At 59.3% G+C, this 27,605-nt stretch overlaps 1 protein-coding gene across 3 annotated transcripts in view; it reads left to right on the plus strand.

Moving 5' to 3' along the window:
• Nucleotides 1–27,605, plus strand: part of GAK (cyclin G associated kinase) — a 49,714-nt gene that overhangs the window by 21,543 nt on the left and 566 nt on the right. For 2 of the 3 annotated variants that reach the window (XM_082653401.1, XM_082653403.1), the window contains exons 11-27: nucleotides 561–684; nucleotides 7,785–7,834; nucleotides 8,368–8,516; nucleotides 8,879–9,001; nucleotides 9,704–9,837; nucleotides 12,952–13,146; nucleotides 13,464–13,581; nucleotides 13,878–13,957; nucleotides 17,749–17,942; nucleotides 18,616–18,759; nucleotides 18,853–19,245; nucleotides 19,483–19,656; nucleotides 20,276–20,386; nucleotides 21,347–21,463; nucleotides 25,927–26,151; nucleotides 26,658–26,806; nucleotides 27,409–27,585. In XM_082653401.1, the coding sequence (XP_082509527.1) occupies nucleotides 561–684; nucleotides 7,785–7,834; nucleotides 8,368–8,516; nucleotides 8,879–9,001; nucleotides 9,704–9,837; nucleotides 12,952–13,146; nucleotides 13,464–13,581; nucleotides 13,878–13,957; nucleotides 17,749–17,942; nucleotides 18,616–18,759; nucleotides 18,853–19,245; nucleotides 19,483–19,656; nucleotides 20,276–20,386; nucleotides 21,347–21,463; nucleotides 25,927–26,151; nucleotides 26,658–26,806; nucleotides 27,409–27,585 (2,657 nt within the window). The remainder of the gene's footprint in view (nucleotides 1–560; nucleotides 685–7,784; nucleotides 7,835–8,367; nucleotides 8,517–8,878; nucleotides 9,002–9,703; nucleotides 9,838–12,951; nucleotides 13,147–13,463; nucleotides 13,582–13,877; nucleotides 13,958–17,748; nucleotides 17,943–18,615; nucleotides 18,760–18,852; nucleotides 19,246–19,482; nucleotides 19,657–20,275; nucleotides 20,387–21,346; nucleotides 21,464–25,926; nucleotides 26,152–26,657; nucleotides 26,807–27,408; nucleotides 27,586–27,605) is intronic. The other variant, XM_082653402.1, reaches the window with a different exon arrangement.

Here is a 27,605-nt window from a genome sequence, read left to right on the forward strand (position 1 = left end):
GGAGAGGCCGCAGACCGCCCCCGCTGTCTGCGCCTCCACAGCCACTGCTGCAGCCCGCACCCCAGGGCCCTGGGGTCTCGGGGCCTTCGTGGGCCACCACTCCGGTGTCATCAGGGCGGCGGCCAGAAGGCCGCTCCCCCACAGACCCACTGAGCTGCGGCTCCCGTGGCCTTTCTGTGCCCGGCTGGGGCCACCTGCACGGCCCTGCTCCCGCGCTCTCACCTGCGCCGTGCGTCTGCGGCCTCTGTGTGTGCCGGCGTGTCCGTACCTCGGGGACAGGCCGGTGGCCCTGGCTGGGCCCTGGCACGTGTCTGTCAGTGACGAGGTCCCTGATGGTGTCCAGCGAGCGCTCAGAGTGGGGTGAACGTCCTGGAGCCGGGGACGCCCACGGGCGCCCAGAGGCTCCGGCCCGCTGATGGTGTCCAGGTCCTGCCCTCGTGAGCGGGCCCGGGGTGCCTGGTTGCGGAGCGCTGGTGGCTGGGTCGGGGACGCGTGGCCGCTGCAGGTGCTGGTGGCTCTGGCGGGCCCTGCCACATCCTAAGGCTTGTCTCTGTTTGCAGGCCTGGTGGTCGCCGAGTACGACCAGCCCTATGGCGGGTTCCTGGACATCCTGCGGGGCGGCACCGAGCGCCTCTTCACCAACATCAAGGACACCTCCTCCAAGGTCATCCAGTCCGTTGCCAAGTGAGTCGAGGGCGCACAGGCTCGTGGGTTCTCCACAGTGAGCTTTCGGAACCCTGGGTGCGGCCCTGCCTGCACGCCTGGCTGAACCCCAGGTGGGGCCGTGGGTGAGCGGCCCGTCCTCAGCGCCAGCCTGGCCCCCCTGCGTGGGCTCAGCCATCGGTCCCTGGCTGCGCTTCTGCCCCCTCAGTGGAGGGAGCACGGTGGGAAAGCAGACGCGCTGGCTCCGGGCCACATCCCCCCCCCCCCGAGGGGGGCCCTGTCCACGGCGACCGCGGCCACAGTACACGACCTGTGCGTGCTGTCCTCCGAGCGGTCTCGGCTTTGACCAGGGAGTTTCCGGGAGCGTTGGGGGTTACCTCTGGCATGTCACCTGCCTCGTCCAGCGACAGGGGCAGTGTGTTCGTCGTGTCTTTGAGCCCCGTGTGGGCCTTGGCCTCATTTTTTTTGTGCCGTGATCATTGTTTTGTGTCTGCAACTGTTGGCGACACAGGCAACAGCCCACGTGTTTGTGCACTAGTGTGCCCACGTGTGAGCACGTGTGTGCATGGGAGCACACGTGTGTTGTGTGAGAGAGCTAGCGTGTGCGTGCACACGTGTGTGTTCTGCTGTCGGTGGGCTCCGGGGCCCCCGTGTGCTTTGCCTCTGATGTGGCCTTGCGTGCCGAGAAGACACTCAATTCCCACCGAGCGCAGGGCTCCGGCAGTGCAGGGCGCCTGCTCGCACCTGTGTCTGTGGCCCCTTGCAGCATCCCGGGCTGCACCTCGTGGCTGGCGGAGGGTCAGATGCACAACTGTGCATTCATGGCGCCCGGCTCTCCGGAGCCCTGTCCACGGAGACGGAAGCAGCCATGTGGGCCGAGGCTCTGGGTGCGAGGGCCAGAGGGTCCCGGACGGGGCGTGGGTGGGCGGAGGTGACTGCTCGGGCTTACCTATCACCTGCCCGTGGTGTTCCTGCAGCCTCGCTCCCAGGGCGGGGTGATCTCGTGTTACGGCGCTGAGCAGGCAGCTCTGTGTGCGTGTGGCCGCACCCCGGCCCGCGGCCGTCCCCATGCTTTCTGCTGACTGGGGAGACGTCAGGGCAGCGGGTCCCACGGCCCCACTCGTGTCCTCCCATCTTCCTCCCAGCGGGGTTCATCATGGGGTCTCGGGGCTGACCCGGGCTGGAATGGCAGACCCGGCAACAACGAACGGGATGTGAGAGAAGCCACTCGGCCTCGCCCAAGGAAAGAAACCAAGTTCCCACACGGCTGAGACGCCATCTCCCCCACCCTCCCCACCCCCCCAGGTCTCTAATGGACCCAGCGTCCCTGGCCTCGGGGGAGGCTGCCCCAGCCTCTGCACCCGGAACCATGATGACGGGCACCTGGGGTTTGGGGAGGCGCGTGCTGGGCATCACGTACCTGCTCGTGTTCAGAAAAGCAGAGTTTCGGGTGAATGGTTGGGCCTGAGAGTTGCCTGTGAGGGTGGGGGTGACGGGGCTCTGCCCGGATTTAGCTGCCTTCACGCCCGACTCGACTCACAGCCGTGTTCGTGAGCCTGACGGGCCTCAGGCTGATGGTACAGCCAGGCCACGCGGTGGCCACACGCACCTGAGGGCAGGTCCTCGTAGGAGTAGGGGCGGGGCTTTCCTAGAGTAAGAGGAAAGGTGCGTGCGTCGGGTCCCAAGACCACCCCCAGGGTCCCGAATCTCCGGAGGACACGTGAGACCCGCTGGCGAGCGGTCCTCGTAGCTGCGAGTTGTTTCAAAGAAAGGACACAGCTCAGCTCCCCGTGGAGTCATGGACAGACAGATGGACACACTGAATTCCCAGCCGAGCTGCGAGGCCGGGCCCCAGAGACGGGCCCGTGGGGCTGCCCATGGGGCACTTGAGCCCTCGGCTCCCCAGGCTGCAGGTCTCCGCATGGACCCCGTTTTCTCCAGGCATTTGGGGCGTATGGCCACTCCTGTCAGTCGTGAGAACGGGCAGCGCCCTCCTGCTCTCGCCAGCCGCCTGCCGGGGCTAGCCTTGCCTACAGCCCCTCTGAGGACCAGGGTCAGCCTGGGTACCGCCTTTCGCCCAGGACGCCTGCTGGAAGTGAAGGAAGTCTGTGAGGCCCTGTTTGTGAAGTTGGTTTAGAAATACCAGTGTGAGCTCATTCGTTTTGGGACTCCCCCATGAGAAGGCCCAGGAACGGTGACAGCCCCGGCCCAGGACTGTGACCTGTAACTGCCCTTCCGACAGAAGGGACCCCGGGTCTTCCCTGAAAGCAGGGAGGCCACCCCACACTGCCATCCCCGTCACGGGGAAGGACCCAGACACGGGGTCCTGCTCTCAAAGGCTGCTGGCTGGAGCGGGGGAGCATCCCAGCAGCGACAGGCTTGCACACGTGCAGCGAACGCTTCCTGTTCTTTGTTCCCCACATCCACAAATGAGCAGAAGATCCACACGGAAGCGGCCTTCCCCCTGCAGGGTCAGAGGCGCAGCGGCCACGGTGCTTGAGCTCCCTGAGGGGGTCCTCCAGGCGGAGCCCCGTGTGCTGGGCTTCAGGCCTGCCACAGGAAGGTCCAGATGGGGCCTGGTGATGGAGACCCTTCAGGGCCACTGCCAGCCCCTCGGCCGCAGGCAGGACCTTCATCTCAGGGTATGTGGGCCCAGGAGTCCCAGGGCCTATCCGGAGGAGGACCGTCCCTGCGTGTGCAGCCTGTCCCACATGGCCTCCAAGAGGCGTGGCTGGCTTGTGGGCCTGACCCTGAGCCCTCACCTGTCTGTGGTCTCATTTGTTTCTCACCAGTTTTAGGTCAGACCCTACACGTCCACATGTCCTAGAGCCCCCGTGCCAGGTCTTCACAGACGCCCCCACCAGGCTCCCCGGGTTCCCAGCCTGGCGGTGTCTGCACTCTCAGTGTTGACCTGCCCCACCCCCCCCCACTGCCACGGGTGCTCCGGCCCCTCCTCAGGGACAGCGGGGTGGGTGGCCAGGCCCCGCCAGCTTCCCCAGCACTAGGTATCCCACGTGGAGCCTGTGGCCTGTGGGCCTGGGGACGTGAACCTCTGGCCGCGGGTCCCTGTGAACTGCTGCTCTTATCCTCCTCTCTTTTTCCTGTTGGGTGTTTGTTTTTCTTACTGATTTTACGTTACATTCTAGAGACTAGCTTTTTCATACAGGGTAAACACAGCAAATGCCTTCTTGTCTGTTGCTCGTTTTAATTAAAACACGAGTTTTTCACAGTTCCCTTTCCGTCTTTTGTCTTCTCGTTTAGGAAGCCTTTCGTGCCCCAAGTTGTAAATAGATCAGACCTGATTTAAAACACATCTTAGGGACTTCCCTGGCGGTCCAGTGCTTAGGACTCCGTGCTTTCACTGCTGAGGGCCCGGGTTCGATCCCCGGTCAGGGAACCAAGATCCCACAAGCCACGCAGCGTGGCAGAAAAAACGCACACCCCTTTTAAATGTCTGAATGTATTGTAAATGTACCTTTTAATGCTTGGTTGGCGCACATTTGGCTTTTTAATCCACCTGGACGTCCTTCTGGGGACTGTTCTCGATTCTTGTTCACTTCTCCCGACCGGAGCAGCCCCTCTGCTGCCGACCAAGCTGGGCGCTGTCCCGGCTCGTCCTGCGAGCCCCTCGCGGCCCCGCGCTCTGCTGTCTGGGCGACAGGCCTTCCTCCCTCCCCCCAGGAGCACTGGCCGTTCTCACTCCTCTGTTCCCGCACGGGAATTCTGGAGTAAACCTGTCCGGTTGCCTGTGCAGCCGTTGAGGGTGTAGTGCTTTATCTACTTCATGGGCAGTTTGGGGACAGTTGGTCTCCATGGTGCTGACTCTTCTGCTGGCTGTGCGGGGCGGGCGGGGGGTGTTCCCGCGGCAGCGCGACTGACCCCTGGCCCGGCCTGGCCTGCGGAGGGCACCGCGTGCAGCCCCCGCACCCTGCTGACACTGACGACCGAAACATGAGACAGGTGGGGAAGCGCGCCGTCTTTACGTTTAGGAGAATTTGTATCGTGAAGGTCGTGTTGCTCCTCAGTTAATCTATGAATTCTTTGCAATAAAAATAAAAGTCCTGATGTCGTTTCCACAGATTTCAATCTCAAAATTCACATGTAAGTTATCCAGAATGGCCGGCGATGTTTTTAAAAAGAAGAGACCAACTCTGTTCTTTACCAATTTTTTTCAAACATCTGTTGTGTTGTTACAAGCGTTTAGACTCACGCTTGACATGTACTTAGGTAGGGATAGTATGAAACACGAAATGTCAGTCTAAAGAAAATAACAGACCCACGGGTCTGTGTTGCTGAGACCATGGGGAGCTGTGGAGAAGAAGAGAAAATTGGGTCCCGTCTAATAACAGCCAAATGCAGCAGCTCTGATTTGTTAAAAGATCCAGTTGTGAAAAGCGATTCCTTAGGAAAAGCTAATAAAATATAGAGGAACATTTTTATAACACCAGAGTAAGGAAGATATCTTAAACGTGAAAAATATATATAAGCCATGGAGAAAATGGTTAATAAATTTAACTAACTTAAAAATTCTCTGTTCCTTGAAAAAACACGTTTCTTTAACAAAAAGACGTGGCACTGATTGGGAGTAAATAGGTTCAAACTATGTAACTCACAAAACGAATAGTATCTGTTATATACAGTGGATTATGAAAATTAATAGGAAAACGGAAAAACGCATAAAGGAAATTAACAGAGGACAAACTATGAATAAACTACAAGGAGATGCTCAGCTTCATGTTACTTTGTAGATAGCATCGTTGGGTCATATATTTTGATCCACTCTGACAAGCCCTGTGTTGATTGGTGTGTTTAGACCATTGGTGCTTAAAGTGTTTATTGGTACACAGGCCGACCCCGCTTTACTGCACTTAGAACGCAGTGAGGGTCTGTGGCCGCCCTGCGTCAAGCGAGTCTGTCGGCACCTTTTTCCAACAGCGTCTGCTCACCTTGTGTCTCTGTGTCCCGTTTTGGTAATTCTTGAAGTACTTCAAACATTTGCTCATTATTGTATTTGTTATGGGATCTGTAATCAGTGCTCTTTGATGTTACTGCTGAGACTCACTGAAGGCTCAGACAATGGGTAGCATTTCTTAGCAATAAAGCATTTTTAATTAAAGGGATGGGCACTGTCTTTTGGGCATAACACTGTTGCATTAATAGGCCACAGTGTTGCGTAAACGTAGCGTTTAGACGCGCTGGGAACCAAAACGTCCGTCCGCATGGCCCTTTTGCTTCACTGCACAGGGCTGCAGCCGAGCCCGCAGTGTCTCTGCGGCACCTGGGGTTGGATTAATAGCCTCCCTATTTGTTACTGTTTTCTAGTCTTCGCCGTTGTTCTTTGGTGCTTTTTTGTCTTCCACTCTTTTCCTATCTTCTGTGGTTTCAATTGAGCATCTTATATGATCCCTTTTCTCTCCTTTCGACCTTATCAGTTATACTTCTTCTGCTGTTTTCAGTGGTCTCCCTAGAGTGTGCCCATTTACCAGCTAACCCAAGTTCACTTTCAAATAGCATATTATCACTTCCCAGGCAGTGGGTGTGCTTCATAATGCCACAGAAATCCTAATTCCTTTCTCCTGGCTCTCGTATCATTGTTGTTCATTTCACTTGTACACAGGCACGTTTGAGTATGTGTGTCTATACGTGAAATATGTACATAGGCATACCTATCGGGTGTATTGTTGCCATTATTATTTTGAACAAACTTATTAGACAAATTAAAAATAAGAAAAATAAACATCTTTATTTTACTTTCACTTATTTCTTCTTTGATGCTCTTCCTTTCCTTAGTAGATCTGAGTTTCCGACCTTTATCGTTTTCCTTCTTTCTAAGGAACTTTTTTTTAACATTTCTAGAAGGTAGATCTACTGGCAACAAATTCCCCCAATTTCTCTCTGAGAAAGTCTTTACTTCTCACTTCTGGAGGATAATTTCTCAGGGTACAGAATCCTGGGCTGCTGGTTTTTCTCTCAACACTGTAAATATCTCGCTTCACTCTTTGCTTGCATGGTTTCTAAGGAGAGGTCAGATGTGATTCTTATCTCAGTTCCCCTGTAGGTAGTGTCCCCCTCCCCTCCCACCCCCCAGGTCCTTTGGGATTTTTTTCTTTATCTTTGATTCTCTCTAAGTTGAAACCGACATGCCCAGGTGTAGTCTTTCCAGCATTTGTCCTGCTGGGTGTTCTCTGGGCTTCCTGGATCTGTGGTTTGGTGTCTGACATTGATTTGGGGAAACTCTCAGTTAAAATGTTTCAGTATTTCTTCTGTTCTTCCCTCTCTTCTCCTTCTGGATTCCCCATTGTGTTACACCTTTGCCCCACAGGCCTTAGATGTTCTGTTCTGTTCTTTACAGGCTTTTCCCTTTGCTTTTGGGTTTTCAGGGACTCTGTCGAGATGTCCTTTCGCTCAGAGGTTCCTTCCTCAGCCGTGTCCACTCTAATCAGCCCGTCAAAGGCAGCCTTCATTTCTGCTGCAGGGCTCTGATCTCTGGCGTTTCTTTTTGGCTCTTCCTGAGGATTTCCCCCTCTCTGCTCACATTCCCCTCATGTCCTGCATGCTGTCTACCTTACCCATTAGAGCCCTCAGCACGTTGACCGCTGTTGTTTTCAGTCCCTGTCTGATAATCCCAGCATCCTGACACATCTGGCTCTGATGCGTGTTCTGTCTCTTTAGATTCTGCTTTTTGCCATTCCATGTGCCTTGTAATTTTTTCTCATTAGCCAGACATTTTGTACTGGGTCAGAAAACTCTGTCTTCCATTTTTGTTGTCATCTCTCTCCCAAACCAGCTCCTTATGTCCCACCTTCTGGTAGTAAGAGAATTAAAGACCCTTCCGATCGGGACCCCCGCCTCTCCACCCCTTGCAGTTTATAATTTCTCATCCACCTCTTAGGTAGATGTCAGCTCCACACGTGCCCACATGTGCATGCACGCAGTCACCCAGGTACACACGTGCACACTGACACGTGCACATACGGTGTCCCCGGGAGCTGCAGCCTGAGCGGTGAGGGCCACCCCCCACACACCCCGGCCTCTCAGGGACTTGCTTCTGTTTAAGCTCTTGTGAGTTAACCATAGACATTTCCTATAATAACCAAGTGCCCTTTTGTTTTTAATTCCAGTTATGCGAAGGGAGATTTGGATCTTTCTTACATCACGTCCAGAATTGCAGGTGCGTTTGTTTGCCAGCTTTAACTAAGGATGAACTTCTGGCGCTCTCCTGTGTGAGGGTGGTGCATGGGATTCTGGCCTCTTGGGCGGCCACTCCCTTGCCCGAGATGTGGCCTAGGGTGTCCACCCCTGCATCCAGTGTGCCTCTAGGCCCTGCGGTGGATAACGCCAGTGTCAACCCAGCTTCTCCCCTGGTCTGGAACCTTCTGAAACGCTGAGGTCATGAGGGAGATAATGCGAGGCCACACATACTAAAATGTGGGTCTCCAGGCAGAAACCACAGTCCAGACGCTTGGGGAGCTCCTGTGGCGCTTCAGGCTCTGCGGCAGAAGCTGCGTCTCAGGAGGGTCTCGGGGCACCATCTGGGGATCCCAGAGGATCTGACGGGCGGTGGGGCGGGGCTTGTAGGCCGCTGCTCCGCCCCTTCTCAGGACTCACTGTACCTTCGGGTCAGCGGCCACGAGGAGCAGGCCCCGCGTGTGCCCGAGCATCTGGCCTGTGGTTGTAGAGGTTGCGGGGGCTCCTCTCTTGCAGTGATGTCATTCCCGGCGGAAGGTGTGGAGTCGGCCATCAAGAACAACATCGAAGACGTGCGGTTGTTTCTGGACGCGAAGCACCCGGGCCGCTACGCTGTCTACAACCTGTCCCTGAGGACGTACCGGGCCTCCAAGTTCCACAACCGGGTGAGCACGGGCTGTGGCTTCGCTCAGCCTCGTGTGGCGCTGGTCCTCCCCTGACACTGCGCAGAAGGGGCAGGGTCTTGAGGATCGCTGAGCCTGAGGTGCCTCCAGAGGGAACGCGAGACCACGCAGTTTCCTTGGCGGATAAACGCTCGGGGCGTGGATGCTTTTTACAGTATTTATACTGACCCTGAGCGCAGACAGGGCGGGTGCTGCGCTCCTTCTGCCACGTCTGCCAGAGCCTGGCTCCCGAGTCCTGTCGCGCGCCTGGGGGGCGGGGGGCGGCGCTTGGTTTGGGGGTGGTGGGGTGCTTTGGGTGGGGCCCGTGTGTCTGCGCCCCGGCTGGCGAGCTGCCCTCTCTGCAGGTCTCCGAGTGTGGCTGGGCAGCCCGACGGGCCCCGAGCCTCCGTAGCCTGTACAGCCTCTGCAGGAACATGCACGCCTGGCTGCGCCAGGACCCCGGCAACGTCTGCGTGGTGCACTGCGTGGTGAGCAAGCTGCCCCGCCCTGGGACACTCAGGGGACAGAGGGGACGTGCAGAGGGTCAGGCGGGGGCGGCTGGGTGTCCCGAGTGGTGACCCCGACGCCCACCACTCCCGGGAGCAGCAGTTCTGCCCTGGGGTCTGCGGCAGGCGGCTCCTGGCACCTTCTGTGGGTCACGGTCGGGTCCCTGGCAACAGGGGCTTCTGGCAGAAGACCGTCCTCACTGAGGGTCCCCCCCACCCCTTTTATGGAAGGTGCGGGCCCCCTCGTGGCAGCACCCACGTACGGAGGCCAGCCTGCCTCCTGGGACCCCGTCTCTGAGCCCACCCTGGGGCTGAGGGTTTGTGGGTATCACACCCAGTGGGGCATCTGCCAGAACCCACCCTCGACCGTCAGTACTGCCGTCCTGGTGTGGGTGACCATCACACCAAGGGTGGCGCTGCAGAGGGTTCGCGAGGGTGAGCATGGACGTGCCGAGCGCTGAGGTCGGGTGGGGACCAAGGTCAGGTGGGGACCCTGACAGAGCAGCACGTGCCCGGCCGCCTCGTGCCTTCTGCTGCGGAGCCTGTATTCTCTCCGCTCCCTGAGTTCTCACCTCATCAGGTGGGTTTTCCTAAGTTCCCTGATGAGCCCCGGCCCCAGGCGCAGGCCCTGACCGTCCTGGGGGAGTGAGTGCCGCCTGAGCCTGTCCCGTGCATCTGCCCTAGGACGGGAGGGCCGCCTCTGCCGTGGCCGTCTGCTCCTTCCTGTGCTTCTGCCGGCTCTTCAGCACCGCAGAGGCCGCCGTGTACATGTTCAGTATGAAGCGCTGCCCGCCGGGCATCTGGCCGTCCCACAAAAGGTATGGCGTCCACCGTGGGGCCTGGGTGCGGCGTCACCGTGGCCAGGCCGTAGCTGTGGGTGCTGGGAGACGGCAGGGTTTCACGCGGGTGTGGACCTCGGTGTTGGGTGGAGCACGGGCCCGCCTGCGCAGTCGGGGCAGCCGCGCCTCTGCCCTGTCGGGGCTCCGGAGCAGCGGGGCTGCGCCTCTGCCCGGGGCCTGGGCGCCAACCTTCCTAGCGCGTGAGGCCACTTGCTCGCTGGCGATGGGGCAGCCCCTGGGTGCCACCTCTGCACACGTGGCCCAGTGGCTCCATTCGGCAGGGAAGGTGGCCTCTGGGAGCTGTGTGGCAGCACCGCCTCCGCCGTGCGTCCTCCATGTCAGGGTCCGTGAGACACAGCTTCTAGGCTGTCTCTGCTGACGACTTACAGGGAATGGTTTCCCAGGGCTGCAGCTGGCCACCGCCCACCCCCTGCCCCCTGGGGCCACTGCCTGCTCCCAGACCGCCTTCCCCACTTCCATCCACCTTGCAGTGAGGGGGGAGCCTCACGCTCAGGCCCGAGGAGTTGCTCACTCCCGTCGGGTACTGGGGGAGTATCTCCTTCCTCTGTGGGGAGGGCCTTGGCGTGAACAACACAGGGCCCGAGAGTGGGGAGAGCCGGGGCCGCCTGGGCCCTGCTGCCTCCCTCCCCTGCCCTGGCAGGGAGATCGAGAAGGCGTCCAGGCCAGTGAGGGGCCGTTGTGGTCATTCCTCCCGCTCGGGATGGCTGCACTGCCTCGATGGCGGTGTGGGGTGGTTGACCCACCCCTGCTTGTGAGACCCACCCCACTGGCTCGCTGCCCAGGGGCAGGGTGTACCCCGAGACAGCTGGCACGCTGTCGTGTCTTCTGTGTGGCTCGGGGTGGGGCGGGGCGGGGCGGGCCTATCCATCGTGCAGAAGGCGTGGCAGAGCAAGGGCTGCGCCGCCGAGCATGGGTGACAGGCTGCCGACCCTTTCAGCACGTCACCTTCCGTAATCTGGGCACACCCGGGGTTCCCAAACTGTGCCTGCAGCTTGGGGTGCCGCTCGGGAGCGCTCAGAGTCGGGGGTCAGAGCCAGCAGAGTATCGTTGTTGCCGGTCTGTGCCTGGCCCCAGGGCCCCCAGCAGACCCCAGGCTGCTTCCTTGGAGACGTGCAGATGTAGAGAGCGTCATCCCCCGCCCAGCCCAACAGCTTATAGAAGAGCGGTGCCCACTTCAGATGCATGACTTTTCAAACCTGTTGGAGAAGAGCCATCGGCTCACTCCCAGTCCAAGGAGGGACAGGCGCCCACCCACAGGGCGCTCGGCGGGGGGTGGTCTGTGCCCTGCAGGACAGGTCAGAGGGGGAGGCCGCTGCTCAGGGGGCACGAGGTCATCTCCTGGGGACATACGGATGAAGCAGCCTTCGCATGAGACTCGGAACCGTGATGGGACGTCTGGAGTTGCTGGTCGCTGGTCTGTGCGTCCAAGACTCTGATGACAGGGGTGGGGGTGGGAGGGAGCAAGGAAGACCCAAACGGAGAGGGCCGCGACCTCGGAGGGGTCTGTAGATGTCCTTCACCGGAACACGCGTCAGGCCATCTCAGGTGGTCGGACAGACGCACCACTGGGGCCCCCGGGGGAGACGGAGCAGGAAGGGGGAGCACGGAGGAGGCGTTGCTGAGAATTTCCCCAAATTAACGGCAGACGTTGAACCCAAGAAGCTCAGAGGACACCAAGTGGGATTCAGAACAAAACACACACACGGAAAACCTACTTTGGCTTCCGGCGTTCACACTGCCGAGAGCCACGCACAGGCGCTCCGGAAGGTGGGCGGCAGGAGTGGAGGTGCAAGCAGGGAAGGTTCTTCTCAAGGGCCGTCATTACGTCAGCAGAGGATGCGAGTGGCGGCCTGGGACGTGCTCGGGTGACCCAGGAGATCAGGAAGGAGAAGCCGAGGCTGCAGAGGCAGGCGGGCGGCCGGCTGGCTGCGAAGCCGGTTCAGCGTCACCTGTGTGCCGGGCCCCTCGCCGAGCGCACGCTGCCTGCGGGCCTGCCCCGTAGCAGTGACGGCGGGGGCGGAGGAGGGTTGTGTGCAGGGCACGTGCGACAGGCCCCGCTGCTGAAACACCCGTCCCTGCGGGTCAGGCGTCCAGTTCAGCCTTGACTCGGGCAGTCTCCTCCTCCTTCAGTTTTGAATGTGCTCCCAAGGTCACTCAGGTTGTAGGCTGTGGACCTGGGTCGTGGTCCTGGCTTCTTGCTGTCGGCGAGAGGCGCCCGGGTCTCCTGTCACGTGGCCGTCTCCACTGCGGACCTCGGGAGCGGCCAGAGTGCAGTGGCGAGACGGAGTGTCGCCTGCTGTCAGTTTGGAGCCAGCCACGGCTCCTTCCCCTCCCTGGGAGACGGGTTAGACCAGCGCGGGAGATGGACGCCCTGCGGCGGTGCCACAAAGAGGAGCTGCGGAACCACCAAGGGAGCCGGCGGAGCGGATTCCAGGTCCACAGAGCAGGACGGGGGCGGTTGCAGCGTCCCTCTCAGTGAGCAGTGGAACAGGTCGGCAGGCCGGTTCAGAGCCACGGAGTGTACCCACGACAGCAACGTGCGTGCAGAGCCCTTGGGAAGAAGGGTCATGTTCCGGGCTCTTAAACCGCGACAGATTGGGAAGAATAGAAATCATGCCAGATGTGTTCCCAGGCCATCGTGGAATTAACCTGGAAATCAGTGACAGCAGGTGGCTTTGGAAAGCCTTAAATATTTCAAAGTGAAACAATCTACCTATGAGTAGCTGGTGAGTCAAAGAGGAAATCTCAGGGAAATTTAAAGATATTTTGAGCTGAATGAAAATTAAAACATAAGATTCATGAGATGACACCGGAACGTTGCTTTCAGTGAAATTTATAGCATGAGATGCTTACGTGTGATTGAGAAAAGACTGACGACCTGATGGGCTCCAGAGACACGGAGCACGGGTGCGCCGTGGCATGTGGGCACATACGGAGCACACGTGTGGTGTGTGGGCTGCACACAGCATGTGTGTGACGCGGTGCGTGGGCTGAGCACGGAGCACGCATGTGACGTGGCCCGTTTTCCTGCACAGAACACGCATGTGACATGGTGTGCCTCCTGCCCTCCAGGTACATCGAGTACATGTGCGACATGGTGGCAGAGGAGCCCATCACGCCCCACAGCAAGCCCATCCTGGTGAAGGCCGTGGTCATGACGCCTGTGCCCCTATTCAGCAAGCAGCGGAACGGCTGCCGGCCCTTCTGCGAGGTCTATGTGGGGGATGAGCGTGTGACCACCACGTCCCAGGAGTACGACAAGATGAGGTGGGCTCGGGGCTCAGGCCCTTCCTCGCCCCGCGGCCTCATCTTCTGGGGGCTGTCGAGGAGGGAATTGTGCTCTGGGGCTGCGGCTGGGCGGTGGGCGTGGAGGCGGGGCCGGCAGGGCCTGTGGGGCAGTTCTCGGGGTCTTCGTGCTGGGTGGCTCCTTGGAAGTCCTCTCCTGGACCATCCTCCCCCCACGCCTGACGTAATTTGGCAGAAAAACCCGCGAGGCAAGAAGAAACTGGCGCTGTGGGTCGCAGTTCATCAGAACGGTGCACCTTATACCTAAGTGCACTGCTTTTCTTGGTTCTGTTCTCCAGGGATTTTAAAATCGAGGACGGCAAAGCGGTCATTCCCCTGGGCATAACGGTCCAGGGAGACGTGCTCATCATCATCTATCACGCGAGGTCCACCCTGGGAGGAAGGCTGCAGGCTAAGGTGAGCGGGCGCCGGGCGGCCCCTGGCTCGTGGGCGAGCTTGGTTCTCTAAGCGCAGTGAGAGCTCTGTGTCCCCACCTGTGTGGCAGAGGCAGAAGGGACTGTAGCCTGAGCCTGCCCAGCTGTGGCCCTGGGGCCTCCCCACGGGCCCAAGGAGCCGCCTGTTGGCTAGGGCGCTGCCCCAGCCTCTGTGTGTCCCTGGCCCTGGAGCCCCGTGTGGGGCCTCAGCTGGTCACCCGTGAAGGGCCTGGCGTTGCCTCCCGGCCTGAGGACCTTCTGTTCGCTTTCTCCCTGCAGATGGCGTCCATGAAGATGTTCCAGATCCAGTTCCACACAGGGTTTGTGCCTCGGAATGCAGCTACTGTGAAATTTGCAAAGTATGTTGGTGTCACACTGAGGGGGGCGGACGAGAGGACCCCAGCCGTGGCTGGTGTGGAGACAAGTGCAGCGCGATTGATACTGGCAGGGGTCCCGGGAGTGCTGAGCTCTGATGCCTGGGGTCCCGGGAGGGCCGTGAGCTCTGACACACGGGGTCCCGGGAGGGCCGTGAGCTCTGACACACGGGGTCCCGGGAGGGCCGTGAGCTCTGACGCCCTGGATCCTGGGAGGGCCGTGAGCTCTGACGCCCTGAGTCCCGGGAGGGCCGTGAGCTCTGACGCCCGGGCTCCCGGGAGGGCCGTGAGCTCTGACGCCCGGGGTCCCGGGAGGGCCGTGAGCTCTGACGCCCGGGGTCCCGGGAGGGCCGTGAGCTCTGACGCCCCGGGTCCTGGGAGGGCCGTGAGCTCTGACGCCCGGGGTCCCGGGAGGGCCGTGAGCTCTGACGCCCCGGGTCCCGGGAGGGCCGTGAGCTCTGACGCCCCGGGTCCCGGGAGGGCTCACACAGGGCAGTGCCGTGCCAGGGCTGCCTGTGTAAGGGCTCAGGGAGAGCCGCCCAGCTGCCCTCACAGCGCCAGCGTCGTGGGCCGTGGGCATGTCTGTGTTTCTGCCTGTTGTTGCTCCTTTAAGAGTTTCCATGTTCTTGTCTTTTAGTATGTTTTCCACATTGGCACCTCGTGTATTGTTTTTTTAACGTGCCAACGTGACAAAGACGAGGAATGCCACGCTTTAAGGTTTCAGGTTTTTTCTCCTTTGGAGGAAGGTAGTCCCAGAGCTTCAGGTGTCCTTGTGTCCTCAGACATTTCTCTTCAGAGACCCGATGACTGAAGACCAAGCAGAAGAGCTGGGCGAGAGGCCCGTAGGTGAATCTGACGCTGGAGCCGGGAGACGGCATTGACTGTCTCGTGTGTTCAGGGAAGTACAAGGGGGATTTCACCGCAGAGCTGGAACGTGTGAAAAGGAGGCAGGTGTGACTCTCGGACTGAGAAACGTCACAGCTGGAACTGAGGATTGAGCCGTGTGCCCGGTAGCAGAGTAGACACAGGAACGAACAATGGTGAGAGAGAGATGGATACAGAGGGGTCGCAGGGGTGTTGGGGGCTGGGAAATGGTCAGACGTGCCTTTGTTTGGAGTCCAAGGAGAAGAGGACACACCAGAAACAATGTTGGAAAAATCACCGGCCAAAAATTTCCTTACACTGATGAAAAACGTCAAACCATAGAATCAAAAACTCTGAAAACAGCAAACAGGAGTTTATATAAAAGAAGGAAGGAAACGCCTTCCTCAGCATGTTGCAAATTGCTGAAAACCAAAGACGACCATTTCGGAGCCCCCAGAAGAGGGACCTTCAAAGTAAGGAGACCGCAGCTGCGTTTTAACCAAGGGGTGGGAGCCGGAGCCGGGGGCATCTTCGGCAAGTGCCTGAGGAGAACGTTGGCCAGCTTGAAATTCTGCCTCCTGTGAAGTCATCCTTCAGAAGCGAAAGCCAATCGAAGATGTTTTCAGGCAGACGAGACGTTTGCAGTGTGTGTGTCAGACGTGGACACGTAGAGAAGCACAGAATGAAAAGAGAAAGATGCCCATTAAAAGCAGGCAGGGGACTCGACTGGCGGATCCACACGGCCAGCGAGCACCTGAGCCAGTCTGCACGTCCCTCATCACCAGGGAAGCAGGTCAGAGCCGCGAGGGCAAGGAAATGGGGGGGGGAGCCCCCGTGGGAGCCACACGGAGTTAGATGTTTTCTTGTGACGAGAACTAGGAAGATCTCCTGCCTCAGCACTTCCCACGTGCACGTGGCGTCATTAGCCACGTACCCAGGGCCTCAGGCTCGATGGCTCCAGACTGAGAAGAGGCCCCCGTGGCGTCGGCAGTCGGTTGGAGAGTGAGCTGTGGTGTCACGTCCGTGACCCTGTTAACGCCTGCTCAGGCCTCCCGTGGGGCCCCATCTGGAGGCCCGAGGAGCGGCTGCCTCTGGGGGCGTGGCCCTTCTTGGGGTCTGGAAAGAGACAGTGTTTTATTCTGAATGGACTGTTCCACGAGGATAACCTTTATGAGGCGCGTGCGTAGGCTTGTGCTTCGCTGTGCACGTCGTGCCTCCAGAGTGGACTCGTCGGTTTAATAGCAGAAAGGCAAGGGGTGCCCCGCGGGCGGCTGAAAGAGGACACTTCGCACAAGCAATCTGAAATCCCTCGGGTGCCTCCTGTGAGTGTGGAGGGGTGCCGAGCAGTCCGGGACGAAAGCCGATGCGTTTGTTTCCCGCTGAGCGTGGCAGGCTCCCCCTCAGGGCCTGTCCAGCGGGGCCTGGCCCTCTGCCCTCTGAGACCCCGGACCCTTGGGGCAGCAGGGCTGCGCCTCTGCTCACAGACCTCATTGTTTCCTCACTGGCCTGCTGGACGGGTGGGCAGACCCCAGCCTGGGTGGGGCTGTCCCCGGGGCGGGGCTGGGCAGGGAGGCGGGGGTGGGTGGCCACCAGCATGGTGCCGGGAGTGGCCCCCCAGGCCCTGCTGCCCTGGAGCTGAGCTCGTAGTGGCCGCGCGCCTTCTCCCTGCTTGGCTTCTTGGCCTCTGCTCCTTGTGGATGGGCCCCTCCCGGGGCCCTCCCTGGCCTCCAGATCCCCTTGGCCAACATCGCTGTCCAGGCTTTCCACCTGCGTCCCCGCGCCAGCTGTTCCTGCCCGGCTGAGCCGTCGCCCTTGCAGTCGTCTTCTTGTGGGCACCTGGCCTGGACAGGAAGGAAGCCCATGGCGGCCTCTAGGCTGGGAGCCTGAGAGGGCCACACGGCAGTGCGGCCACTGTCCCTGTGCCCACGTGGGCCCGGCCTCGCCCCTGCAGAGACCCCTCATTCCCCTCCTTGCACAGGGGCGGCTGCGTCTGTGAGGAGTGGGAAGGATTTGGGGTCACGCGTGCTCGCTCGTCCCATTTTGCTGAATCCAGGGAAGTAAGAACTAAAATTTGCTGTGGCCTCACCACCACCCCTGACCACTCCTGCGGCCCGTCCTCTGCCCGGAGGCCGTTCTTGGACATTGCAGAGGACGGCAGTGCCCCTCCCTCGACTCCTCACCCTTCAGGGCCCCAGCGTTCTTTTTTGTGTTTCTCTCTTTGTTGCTTTACTCTTCTTATAGGCACAAAGCAGTAAGTGATGCAAACACGTTAGCATAAAATAAGAGCAGCTGGGAGCCTGTTGTCTAGCTGAGGAACTAGGGTTTATCCATATCGTCACCAGAGGTGAGCTTAGGAATTCCCTCGAAACATGCGGAGCCACAGAACGAGGGCAGTTCAGTGACGTGGCAGCCACAGTCCCCACTGCCAGGCTGCCCTGTTACCAGTCTCCCGCCCGTGCCCGGGCCCCCCGGCTCCGCGTCCCACCCAGTGGGAACAGGTTGGTGCCTCTCCACCCCTGCCGCCAGATTGCAGAGGTGTTGGTTTCTGGGCATCTGTTAATAGTTGGGGATTTCACCAGCGTGGATGGCATTGTTCTATGGGAACGTGCATTTAAGCTCTGAGGACCTGATTTGAACTCCAGAGCCTGAGGAGTGAGGGCTGAGCGCTCCCCTGACGGAGGAGCGGGGGTCCTGCTCTGCGGGTGTGGACGGGCCCCACTGCACACACACCCCTGCCAGTCCCTCTGACCCTTGGCTCAGTGGCGGCGTGAACGTCCCGAGCATGCAGTGCAGGGGCTGGGGTGCCTGTGGAGCCCGCGGCCCTGCCCCGCGCTCGTTTCCCGGTGAACATTGGGGTGGTACCCGCAGTGCCCGTGGTCGTGCCTAACCTGCTTCTCGCCTCCCCAATGCAGGTATGACCTAGACGCTTGTGACATTCAGGAGAAATATCCCGATTTATTCCAAGTGAACCTGGAGGTGGAGGTGGAGCCCAGAGATAGGCCCGGCCACGAGGCCCCACCCTGGGAGACTGCGAGCATGCGGGGGCTGAACCCCAAGATCCTGTTTTCCAGCCGCGAGGAGCAGCAAGACATGCTGGCGAAATTTGGTGAGATCCTTGTTTTCTGGGCACGCCTGCAGGTGGCCCAATGTCTGTTTTTGGATCCCAAGCCACGTGGCCTGCAGGCCCTGCCGGGGTCATGGGGTGGGGCTGGGACCCCCAGGAGGGTCAGGTTTGAGTCACACGCTGTTTTGGGGGGGTGCGTTTTCTGGACATGTGTCAACTTTGAACATGACCTGGAAGAAGTCGAGGCTTCGATTGGGACCAGCTGGCGGGGCTGCCCCCGCAGCAGAGTTTGTTCCTGGCCAGCCCCCACCCCCTCCACACCCCGCAGCTCAGCAGGGCTGTGTCGGCTTATTTCATAGCATTTACAGAAAGTAGCATCAGAAGCACGCTGGTGGGTGGGACTTGGGGCTTCGTTTGCCACATAACGATTTTCTTCGTGTTCTTGGTTTGCATTTTTTTCTGTTATGTGAGGACAGCTAAGTGTCCCTGAATAGCGTGTGTGCACGTGTGTGCATGCACGTATGGTTTCCGGTGTACGCGTGTGCACACGTGTCCCGGGGCAGCGTCTGGGCAACGCTGGGATCCATTCACTGATGGTTGGTTGTTGTGTGGGTTTCTGGTGGTGGTGAGCCCTTCCTGGCTCTGGGCCTGGGCCCCGGAGCCTCACACGGGCTGCTGCCCTGGGCCGGGTGGCCTGACATCCCCCTTCCTGCAGGAAAACCAGAGCTCCCCAGGCAGCCAGGCTCCTCTGCGCAGTATGATGCCGAGGCCGGGCCTGCGGACGCCGAGCCCCCGGAGTTGGACTCACTGCACAGCAGCGGGGACACCGACCGCTTTCTGCACACACTGGACTGGCGGGGTGGGTAGGCGGGCCTGGCGCTGCCCCCGTGGGCCTCCCCGTGCTGACTCTTCGCACTGAGCCGCAGCCGCCCCACCGTTGTCTTCTTTTCAGAGGACGGGGATTGCGCGACAGCCCCAGAGGGTCACCTTGCCGAGGAGGGTCCGTCTGCTGCGGCCGAGGACGGACGTGTGAGTGAGCCGTCTGACGAGGAAGCCCCAACGCTGTCAGCTGAGAGCGGGGACGTGGCCGACGAGGACACGCCAGGCCCGGACCTGCCGCAGGAGGACGGTGTGGACCTCCTGGGGCTGCACTCCGAGGCAGGGCCGGTGCCCCCCACGCAGGCCCGCGGGGGCCCCCCCAGCAACGCGGACCTGCTCAGCCGCCTCCTGGGGGCCCCGGCAGCTGCTCCAGAGGGTGCCGCAGGCGGTCTGTTCGGCGGGGACGCGGCGCTGCTCTTCACCAGCCCGGCCTCTGCCCCGAGCACACGGACCACGGTCCCGGCCGGTAGGTGCCGCCGACAGGAGTGGGCCCGGAGGTCACGGCAGTCTGCCGTTCAGGGAGACCGCGAGCCCCCAGAGGATCTCCTGAGACAGGCAGGGGTCAGCGGGGTCAGCGCCTTGCCCCTCCCTCTCGGGGCCACGGGGTCGTGGGAGGGCCGTCCCGGAGCCGATCCTCTAGGCCGAGGGTGTGCACTGTGGTACCCGCGCTCACGTGCACCTGCTTCCTGGTGTCCTGCCACAGCGGACCCGTTTGACCCTCTCCTGCTGCCATCTGACCCGGACGCCCAGCCCCACTCCCAGCCCGACCTCTTCGGCGAATTTCTTAATTCGGACTCTCCAGCCACCCTGCCTGCATCCTTCCCTGCCACCCACAGCGCCCCACCCCTGGCCCACGGCACCAACTTCCTGCATCTGGGTAAGTGCGGTCTCCACACTGGGGGCGGGGCCACAGGGCCGGGGGAGATGGGCAGTGCCCTCCTCCCTCCCCCAGAAAGGGGGCGCAGCCAGTGTCCACTCTGTATGCCCTGCTGGGTTCCCGGGGAGGTGGGAAGGCAGGCTCTGGGGCACTGGCATGTGGCCAGCCATGGCGGGAGGAGGCCTCTCTGAAGACCCTTTCAGATGAGGGACCGCGGACGCTAGTCTCAGCATCGCCCTGTGGGCTTCTCCTCTTGCTGCCTCCCTGCATCCACTTGGTCAGTGCAGTGACCGTGTGATGTGTCCTCCGCCCGTGTGGAGGGAGACGGGTTGGAGGCCCCAGAGGTGCGTTAGCACAGCCCTGCCTGGGGCTTCGCTAGGCCAGGAGCGCCGCAGGGGCTGCTGCCCAGCACCTCGGCCCCCCACCTCCCGCACGGGCGGCCGTCAGGTGTGCCTCCTGCCTCCTGCCCACACGTGGAGGGGGTACGGAGGGCGGCCCCCGAGACTGCCGCAGATGGGGCTTGTGGCCAGCCTGTCCCCTAGGGCCCCCAGGAGGCCATGTGAAGGCCATGTGCCCGCCCCCACCGGGGACACACCTGATAGCGCCGCTGTCTTCCCAGGTGACCTGCCAGCGGAGTCCAGCAAGATGACAACCTCTACCAGCCACCCGGACCTGCTGGGAGGATGGGACGCCTGGGCTGAGGCCCCGGCCCCCGCACCAGCTGCAGAAGGTACGGCACGTGGCGTAACTGTGACCCCGGCCCCCAGGAGAGGAGGAGACAGGAGCAGCGCCCCAGGGGCACTCTGGCCGGGCCTCCTGCCACTGTCCCGAGTCCCCCCGTGCGGCTCCTGTGGGCGCTCATTCGGCTTGTTCTGAAGTTCTCACCCAGAATGTTCCTTAGCGCTTCCTTGTGCCCTGCAGGGCCCTTGAGAGGCTGCAGGCTGTCCTGGTCTGTCCCCTGTCTGTGGGGGCAAGAGTGCTCCTGGCGTCTCACTTTCATCATGTCTGTCCTTCTTTCCGTACGTCAGGATTCTGTCCCGTGGGGAAGTTTCCGGTAGTGCGTTGTTTTCAAAGGCAGTGGTGTTTGTGGCGCCTGTGACATGCTTCTCTCTTAAGTCCTGTTTATTAACTTACGGGCTGTGATTGGAAACATGCTACTCTGCCGGTTTGATAGGCTACCAGTTCTTTCAATTTGCTTTTCTTCATTATGCGTGAGGTTATTATTTTGTGTGTTTTTGGTTATGTTTCTTTTGAGAACTGTTCCACATTTTCTAATCCTTTTTTTGCATGGGAAATTCACCTTTTTTGTATTAACTTGTAAGAGCTCTTTATGTATGAGCTACCATCATTTGTAATGACCTCACAGTTGACTCTTGAATGACACGGGAATTAGGAGCAGGACAGTGATTTACTTAGACGTTTCAGTACCTTGTACTTAGAATGAACGAATGTCGTAGAGTGCACTCACACTTTAGATGGATTCAGGAGGTGGTAGGACAAACCCAGGACAGTTTATACGAGCTGTCAGGTGACCTCCCACACGGAGCCATGTGGGCAGCTCGGGCTGCGAGTGTGGCCACGTCCCAGGTGCAGTGACAACGCCGAGCGAGGCCTTTAGGAGCGTGAGATGGGAGGGCAGAAGCCACATCTACTCCAGTGTGCTGGATCTAATGCCCCTGCCCTCCTCCAGGCCCCTTCGTCTCTCCTGGAGGCCAGCCGGCACCTCCTGGCCCCCCAGCCAGCCAGACCAAGTCTCAGAGCCAGGACCCATTTGCAGACCTCGGCGACCTCAGTTCCGGCCTCCAAGGTAACCTGAGGGCCGTGTCGGGCATGTGGAAAGCACCAGGCCTCTCTCTGGGGTGTTGTGTCCGCCTACCCGAGGTGGGGCCTCACCCTGTCCACCAAGGCCCAGGGCACAGCGACACCAGGAAAGGCCCAATCTGCTTCATCCCAGGAGCTTGTTACCAAGATAACACCAGGAATTGCCAAAACTGGTGCTGGAGTCTGGCCCTCCGCTGGCATAGCGGTGCTTGGGGGTCATCTAGGAGCGGTCTCAGCACAGGAGCGTGGAGAGTGCCTGCCCCGCTCCCCAGGGAGCAGAATGCACTGCCAGTAATTTTTCTGAGAAAACTTTTAGGGCCGTTAATTGTTCGGAGGCCAGGAGTGTCTCTCGTCCCTTGGCAGTCGGGAGGCATGTGGAATTTTAGGTGAAAATAACATCTCCCCAGACGCTTCCTGGCATTTCAGGTTTTGGTGTCTCCCTGAGAGCATTCCTGGAAGTTTGGGTTTGCCCTGGGCTTTCTGCCTCTATCTTGGGCTGTCTGAGCACAGGGCGGGGTCACTTGGAGCCTCTCGGGGGCTGCCTGTGGTGAAAAGGAATTCTCGGGATCTGGGACGCCTCTTCTCAGGATGGAGCCCAGCCCTCAGCTCTGCACTGACCCCAGACCTCCGTCACACCCCCTCAGAAAACAGAGTCCTGCATGAAGCTGATGGAGCCGAAAGGAGAAACAGACAAACTCACATTCTAGTTGGAGACCTCAGCATCCCTCTGTCAACAAAGATAGAGCCACCAGACAGAAAGTCAGCAAAGCTGTGGGACATTCACAGGACACTGTGCCTGACAGCAGCAGGACACACCTCCTCCTGCACCCAAGCAACCACCAAGAAAGGCCATGTATTGGGCCATAAAAAGTCATCAACAAACTTAAAAGAACTGAAATCATATAGACCGTCTCATTCCGTGACCAAATGGAATCAAACTAGAAATTGGTAACAGCGAGATAACTGAAAAATCTTCAAACTCTTGGAAATTGATACTTTTATTTTTTATTTTTTTAAATTTTTAAAAAAATTTATTTTTGGCTGCATTAGGTCTTCATGGCTGCACATGGGCTTTTCTCTGGTTGCAGCGAGCGGGGGCTACTCTTCATTGTGGTGTGTGGGCTTCTCACTGAGGTGGCTTCTTGTTGCAGAGCACGGGCTCTAGGTGCACAGGCTTCAGTAGTTGTGGCATGCGGGCTTAGTAGTTGTGGCTCGCGGGCTGTAGAGCACAGGCTTAGTAGTTGTGGCGCATGGGCTTAGTTGCTCCGCGGCATGTGGGATCTTCCTGGACCAGGGCTTGAACCCATGTCCCCTGCATTGGCAGGCAGATTCTTAACCACTGCGCCACCAGGGAAGTCCTGAATGACACAGTTTTAAATAACACGGGTTATTTAGGAAGTCTCAAGGAAAATAAAACAGCGTGTCGAAGAGAATGAAAATGAAAACACGACACATCTAAACTTGGGTTATGCAGCTAAAGCAGTGCCAAGAGGGAAACACATAGCATTAAGCGTGTAGTTTGGAAAAGAGGAAACGTCTCATCAGTATTGTGAGTTATCACCTGAAGACATTTGAAAAGAAAAGCAAAATAAGCTCAAAGCAAATGGAAGGAAATGATAAAGAGCCCAAATCAATGAAATAGAAAATGAAAACTAGAGAAAATGGGTTGATCAAAAAGCTAGTTCTCTGAGAAGATCGGTAAAGTTGACAGATGTCTGCTAAGATGGATTAAGAAAGAGGGCTTAACCCAAGATGTCCACAGACCCCAGAGGCTCTGAAGGGAAATGGACTTACGGCTTCAGCACCAGTTCTGGGACTGAGGTGAGGTGGACAAGTTCTTCAGGTGTGCCCCGTGTGAGGTAGAGCGTTTGAGTGGGTCTGTAATCATAAAGAAAATGAATTCATAGTTAGAAACCTCCCATAAAGGAAATCTCCAGTCCCATCTGGGTTCACTGGAGAATTTTACCAAATGTTTAAAGAATTCATACCAATTCCACACAGTCTTTTCCAAGAAATAGGAAGAGGAGGGAATATTTTCCAGTTGATTTTATGAATCTGGTGTTACTTTGATACCAAAACCAGATGGAAGCGATACAGAAGGAAACTACAGACCACAGGGCAGCGTCCCTCATGAACACAGACACAAAGATCAAAGCCAGTCATCAGCACAGAGAGCTCATCAGTGTATGAAAGCATCGCACAGGGGCCTCCCTGGCGGCCCAGTGGCCAAGACTTCGCCTTCCGACGGAGGGGGCGCGGGTGCGATCCCTGATCGCGGAGCTAAGATCCCACGTGCCGCGGGGCAACTAAGCCCGCTCACCACAACTGCTGAGCCTGCACGTGCCCTGGAGCCCACGCGCCACAGCTAGAGAAGATTCCTCGTGCTGCAACTAAGACCCGACGCAGTCAAAATAAATAAATAATTTTTTTAAAAATTATATATGTACATATACATATGTATATGTATACACAGCGTTAACTGGCCTAGGAAGGGAAGTCGCGTGATCACATCGGTGGTGCAGAAGAGGCATTCCCCGGAGTTCAACACCTACTTGTGATAAACACCCAACAGAGCAGTAATGCAAAGCCCGTGGGCTTGATAGGGAGCACCTGCAGAGTCCTGCCGCCAGGCTGGCGCTGGATTTCAGAAGACCACACACTCCCCAGGGTCAGCCCAGGTGGTGCAGGCAGGCAAGGAAGGGACAGAAGGGACACAGGCAGTGTTGTCACGTGCGGACGACGTGCTGTCCGTGTGGGGAATCTCAGGGGGTCTGTGAAAGCATTTCAGGTCCCAGAGTGAGTTCAGGAGGGCCACAGGACACAGGATCAACAAACAGACACCACAAGGGTATTTCTGTTTACTAACAACATGCACAAGGAACCCAAAATTTAGAACGGCACCGTTTACAGTCCCTGCAAAAGAAGAAACAAAGAAACATATAACATATTACTCTTACGAAGCACATACAGGACTCGCGAAGCTACAAAACCAAACGGGGAAGACCTCAGTAAACAGATGAGCTCGCAGCCCGGTGACCCACATCAGGAAGGTTCTCTTGCAGTGGTCAGTGGGGTCAGTACAGTCCTCACCAGAAATGCCAGTGAGGGTTCCTGCAGACACAGACGAGCTTGTTGTAGACTATTTGGAGAGTCAGGAAATGGGGTGGTTAAGACTCAAACCACCAGGCCTCCTGCCTCCTCCATGCCTGCGTGCTGTGGGCAGGACAGACACGTAGATCACCGACCTGGAAGTAGCCCCACACCAGTAAGACCAACGGACTTTTGCCAGAGGTGCAAAACCATTCATGACGGTGCTGGGGCGGCAAGAAAGTGGCGTCACCTGAACTGCACACCTTAAACAGCAGGTAGATGACCATTTTACTCAGAATTGGCCATAGATCTGTAAAGCTTTCAGAAGAAAAGAGAAAATTGTGGGGACGTCGCCTTTAGTGTCTCCTGGACCACGATCCGTCAGCAAACAATGGATAAATTGGACTTGATCAAAAAGACCTCTTGTGCCCTGCTAAAGGCTCTCAGCAGGATGAAGAGCTACAGGGTGGGAGAAATAGCTTTGAACCACGTATCTGACAACTATCTAGGATATGTAAGAATAGTAAAAACAGAGCAAAACACATCCAACTTGAAAACGGGTGAGTGGTGAAGAGAACGGCAGCCTGGGGAGAGGTCTAGTGTCACTGGCGGCCCTGGAGGCGCGGGGGGTCTCGACGGGGTGCAGCGCCGGGCGCAGAGCTGGCGGGCGTGCAGGACGGCTACTCGAGGCGGGCGTCGGTTCTCACAGAGCCGAACCCACGACCACCGTCTATCCCAGAGGCGCACGTGGGCTGAGCAGGGAGTCTCCGCAGCAGTGCTGAGGGCGACCCTGTTGGTGATCTCCACAGACTGGAACCCACCGGAGTCTTTCTGTGGCGCGTCCACCTGCCAGGCTGCTGGCGACGAGTGGGTAGGTGGGTGGGTCCTGGGTGAGAAGAGCCCATCGCAAGGGCCGCCTGCCCTGTGATTCTGCGTCTAGAATGTTCTCGAGGTGAAAGGTCACAGGACAGAGAACGGGGGCATCTTAGCCCAGTGCTTGCATGACTGCACGCGTGTGAAGTGGCACAGAACCACGCACGCGTGACGCGGCACGTGCCTGCGTGCACGGAGCAGTAGCCTGCATGGTGCTGCTCGGGGGCCCTGTGGGCGCTGGGTGCTGGTTTGGAGCTTCCTGGACTCAGCCCTGCATTTGAGCGAGTGGGGAGGGGAGCCCACCCGGCCCAGCCCCTGCAGACGGGCCAGCTGTGCGGCTACCTAGAGGCCGCCCGTCCTGGCGGCCGACCTGAAACGTTCATTTCGCGGGGGTGTGTCCTCTGCCTGCAAGGGCCGAGTACCCGCCGGGGCAGCGCCCGGTCCTCAGGCCGTCAGTGACACTCCCCACGTGAACTGTCTCCCCAGGCTCGCCTGCTGCACCTACTCCTGGGGGCTTCGGTCCCAAAGCAGCCCCCCCTCCCAAGGCCAGCGGCTCCTGGCAGACGAGCCGGCCCCCAGCCCAGGGTGCCCCGTGGCCCCCCCAGGCCAAGCCAGCCCCCACGGCCAGTGCACAGCCACGGCCAAACTACAACTCCAGCTTCAGTGTGATTGGCAGCCGGGAGGAGAGGGGCGTCCGCGCCCCCAGCTTTGGTGAGTCCTTCCTCTCTCGCCGCGTGTGTGGGTTTCTGAGCTTGCTGTGAAGTGGTTACAGTGAAATCCCGTTTTGCCTTGTCCAGCTCAGAGCCCAGTCCCGGGAAAGGGTGTTTAAGGAGACCCAGAGTCTGTTTCCACCCAGCGGGAGCCCCTTTGGATGGAAGTTAATGATTTCAGATGCATGTCTGTGGGTGAGCCTCTGCCCCCAGTGGGCCAGGCCACACTGTCCGGGAACCTTCTCGGCCTCTGCTGGCCGGGCAGCTGGGTGGTCAGCCCAGGCCTGGCTGCCTCGCTTGTCACGGGGGTGGTGGTCCCGACGCCTGCCGTGACCCCGCCCACACTCGTGCGCTCATGCCTCGGGGCAGCTCTTTTGGACATTTCCCATCTTCTCGGCCGTCCTGCCGTCCCCGAGGGTTCTCGAGCTGGCCACGCAGCACAGAGGCAGCAGGCAGGCTGTTGGGCGGGCACTTAGCGCGGCCCCTGAAGCCTCTGCTCTCCTCCAGGTCCAAAGCCAAGGGTGTCGGAGAACGATTTCGAAGACCTGTTGTCCAACCAGGGCTTCTCCTCCCGGGCCGACAGGAAGGGGCCGAGGACGATCGCCGAGATGAGGAGGCAGGACCAGGCGCGGGACTCAGACCCGCTCAAGCTGAAGGTGCAGGGCGCTCGGGCCGGGGCAGGGTGGGGGGCACCCTGGGCAGGAGCGTGGGGAGAGGGACGCAGCCGCGCGGCCCCGACTCACGCACGAGGACCTCTGTCCGACATGCTTGCGGGGGCCGTGGCTTCCATCTACGCTTATTTGCTCCCTGAAAGTTTTGGGGTGAAAGATCAACTGTCCCCACGTGGCTGGGACGTGTGGCCTCAGGCTCGTAAAGCTCCTCGCTCTTCCGCACACCAGCCAGGCGGGACCCCGGTCGGGGGGCGTGCGCCGCAGAGACCCCGGGGTGACAAGGACGTCTGTGTGCCTGGACCCCGGGATGGACAGGGCAAGGCTGTGACGGCGGGTCATCTGTGAATGCCCCACCGAGGAAAGGGTCCCTGGATTCCACGCACCGTCTAGCCCACGTCCTGTCCTGCCAGACCTAGGGAATGGAATTAGCCATGCCTGGGTGGGGTCAGTGCAGAAACTGGGGTGGGGGTCCACATCGGGGCCACACATCTCACAGTCAGATCCCTGCTCCGTGGGGCGACCGCCGGCTGCCCGGTGGGTAGAGGCCGGGGCCTGGCACGCCCTCAGCAGTACGGCGTCTCCTTCAGCTCCTGGACTGGACGGAGGGCAAGGAGAGGAACATCCGCGCCCTGCTGTCCACGCTGCACACGGTGCTGTGGGACGACGAGAGCCGCTGGACGCCCGTGGGCATGGCCGACCTGGTGACGCCTGCGCAGGTGAAGAAGCAGTACCGCCGCGCCGTGCTGGTGGTCCACCCGGACAAGGTGGGCACGGGGTGTGGGCT

Source organism: Grampus griseus (genome assembly GCF_964374135.1).
Source record: "Grampus griseus genome assembly, chromosome: 4".
NCBI classification, from domain to species: Eukaryota; Metazoa; Chordata; class Mammalia; order Artiodactyla; family Delphinidae; genus Grampus; species Grampus griseus.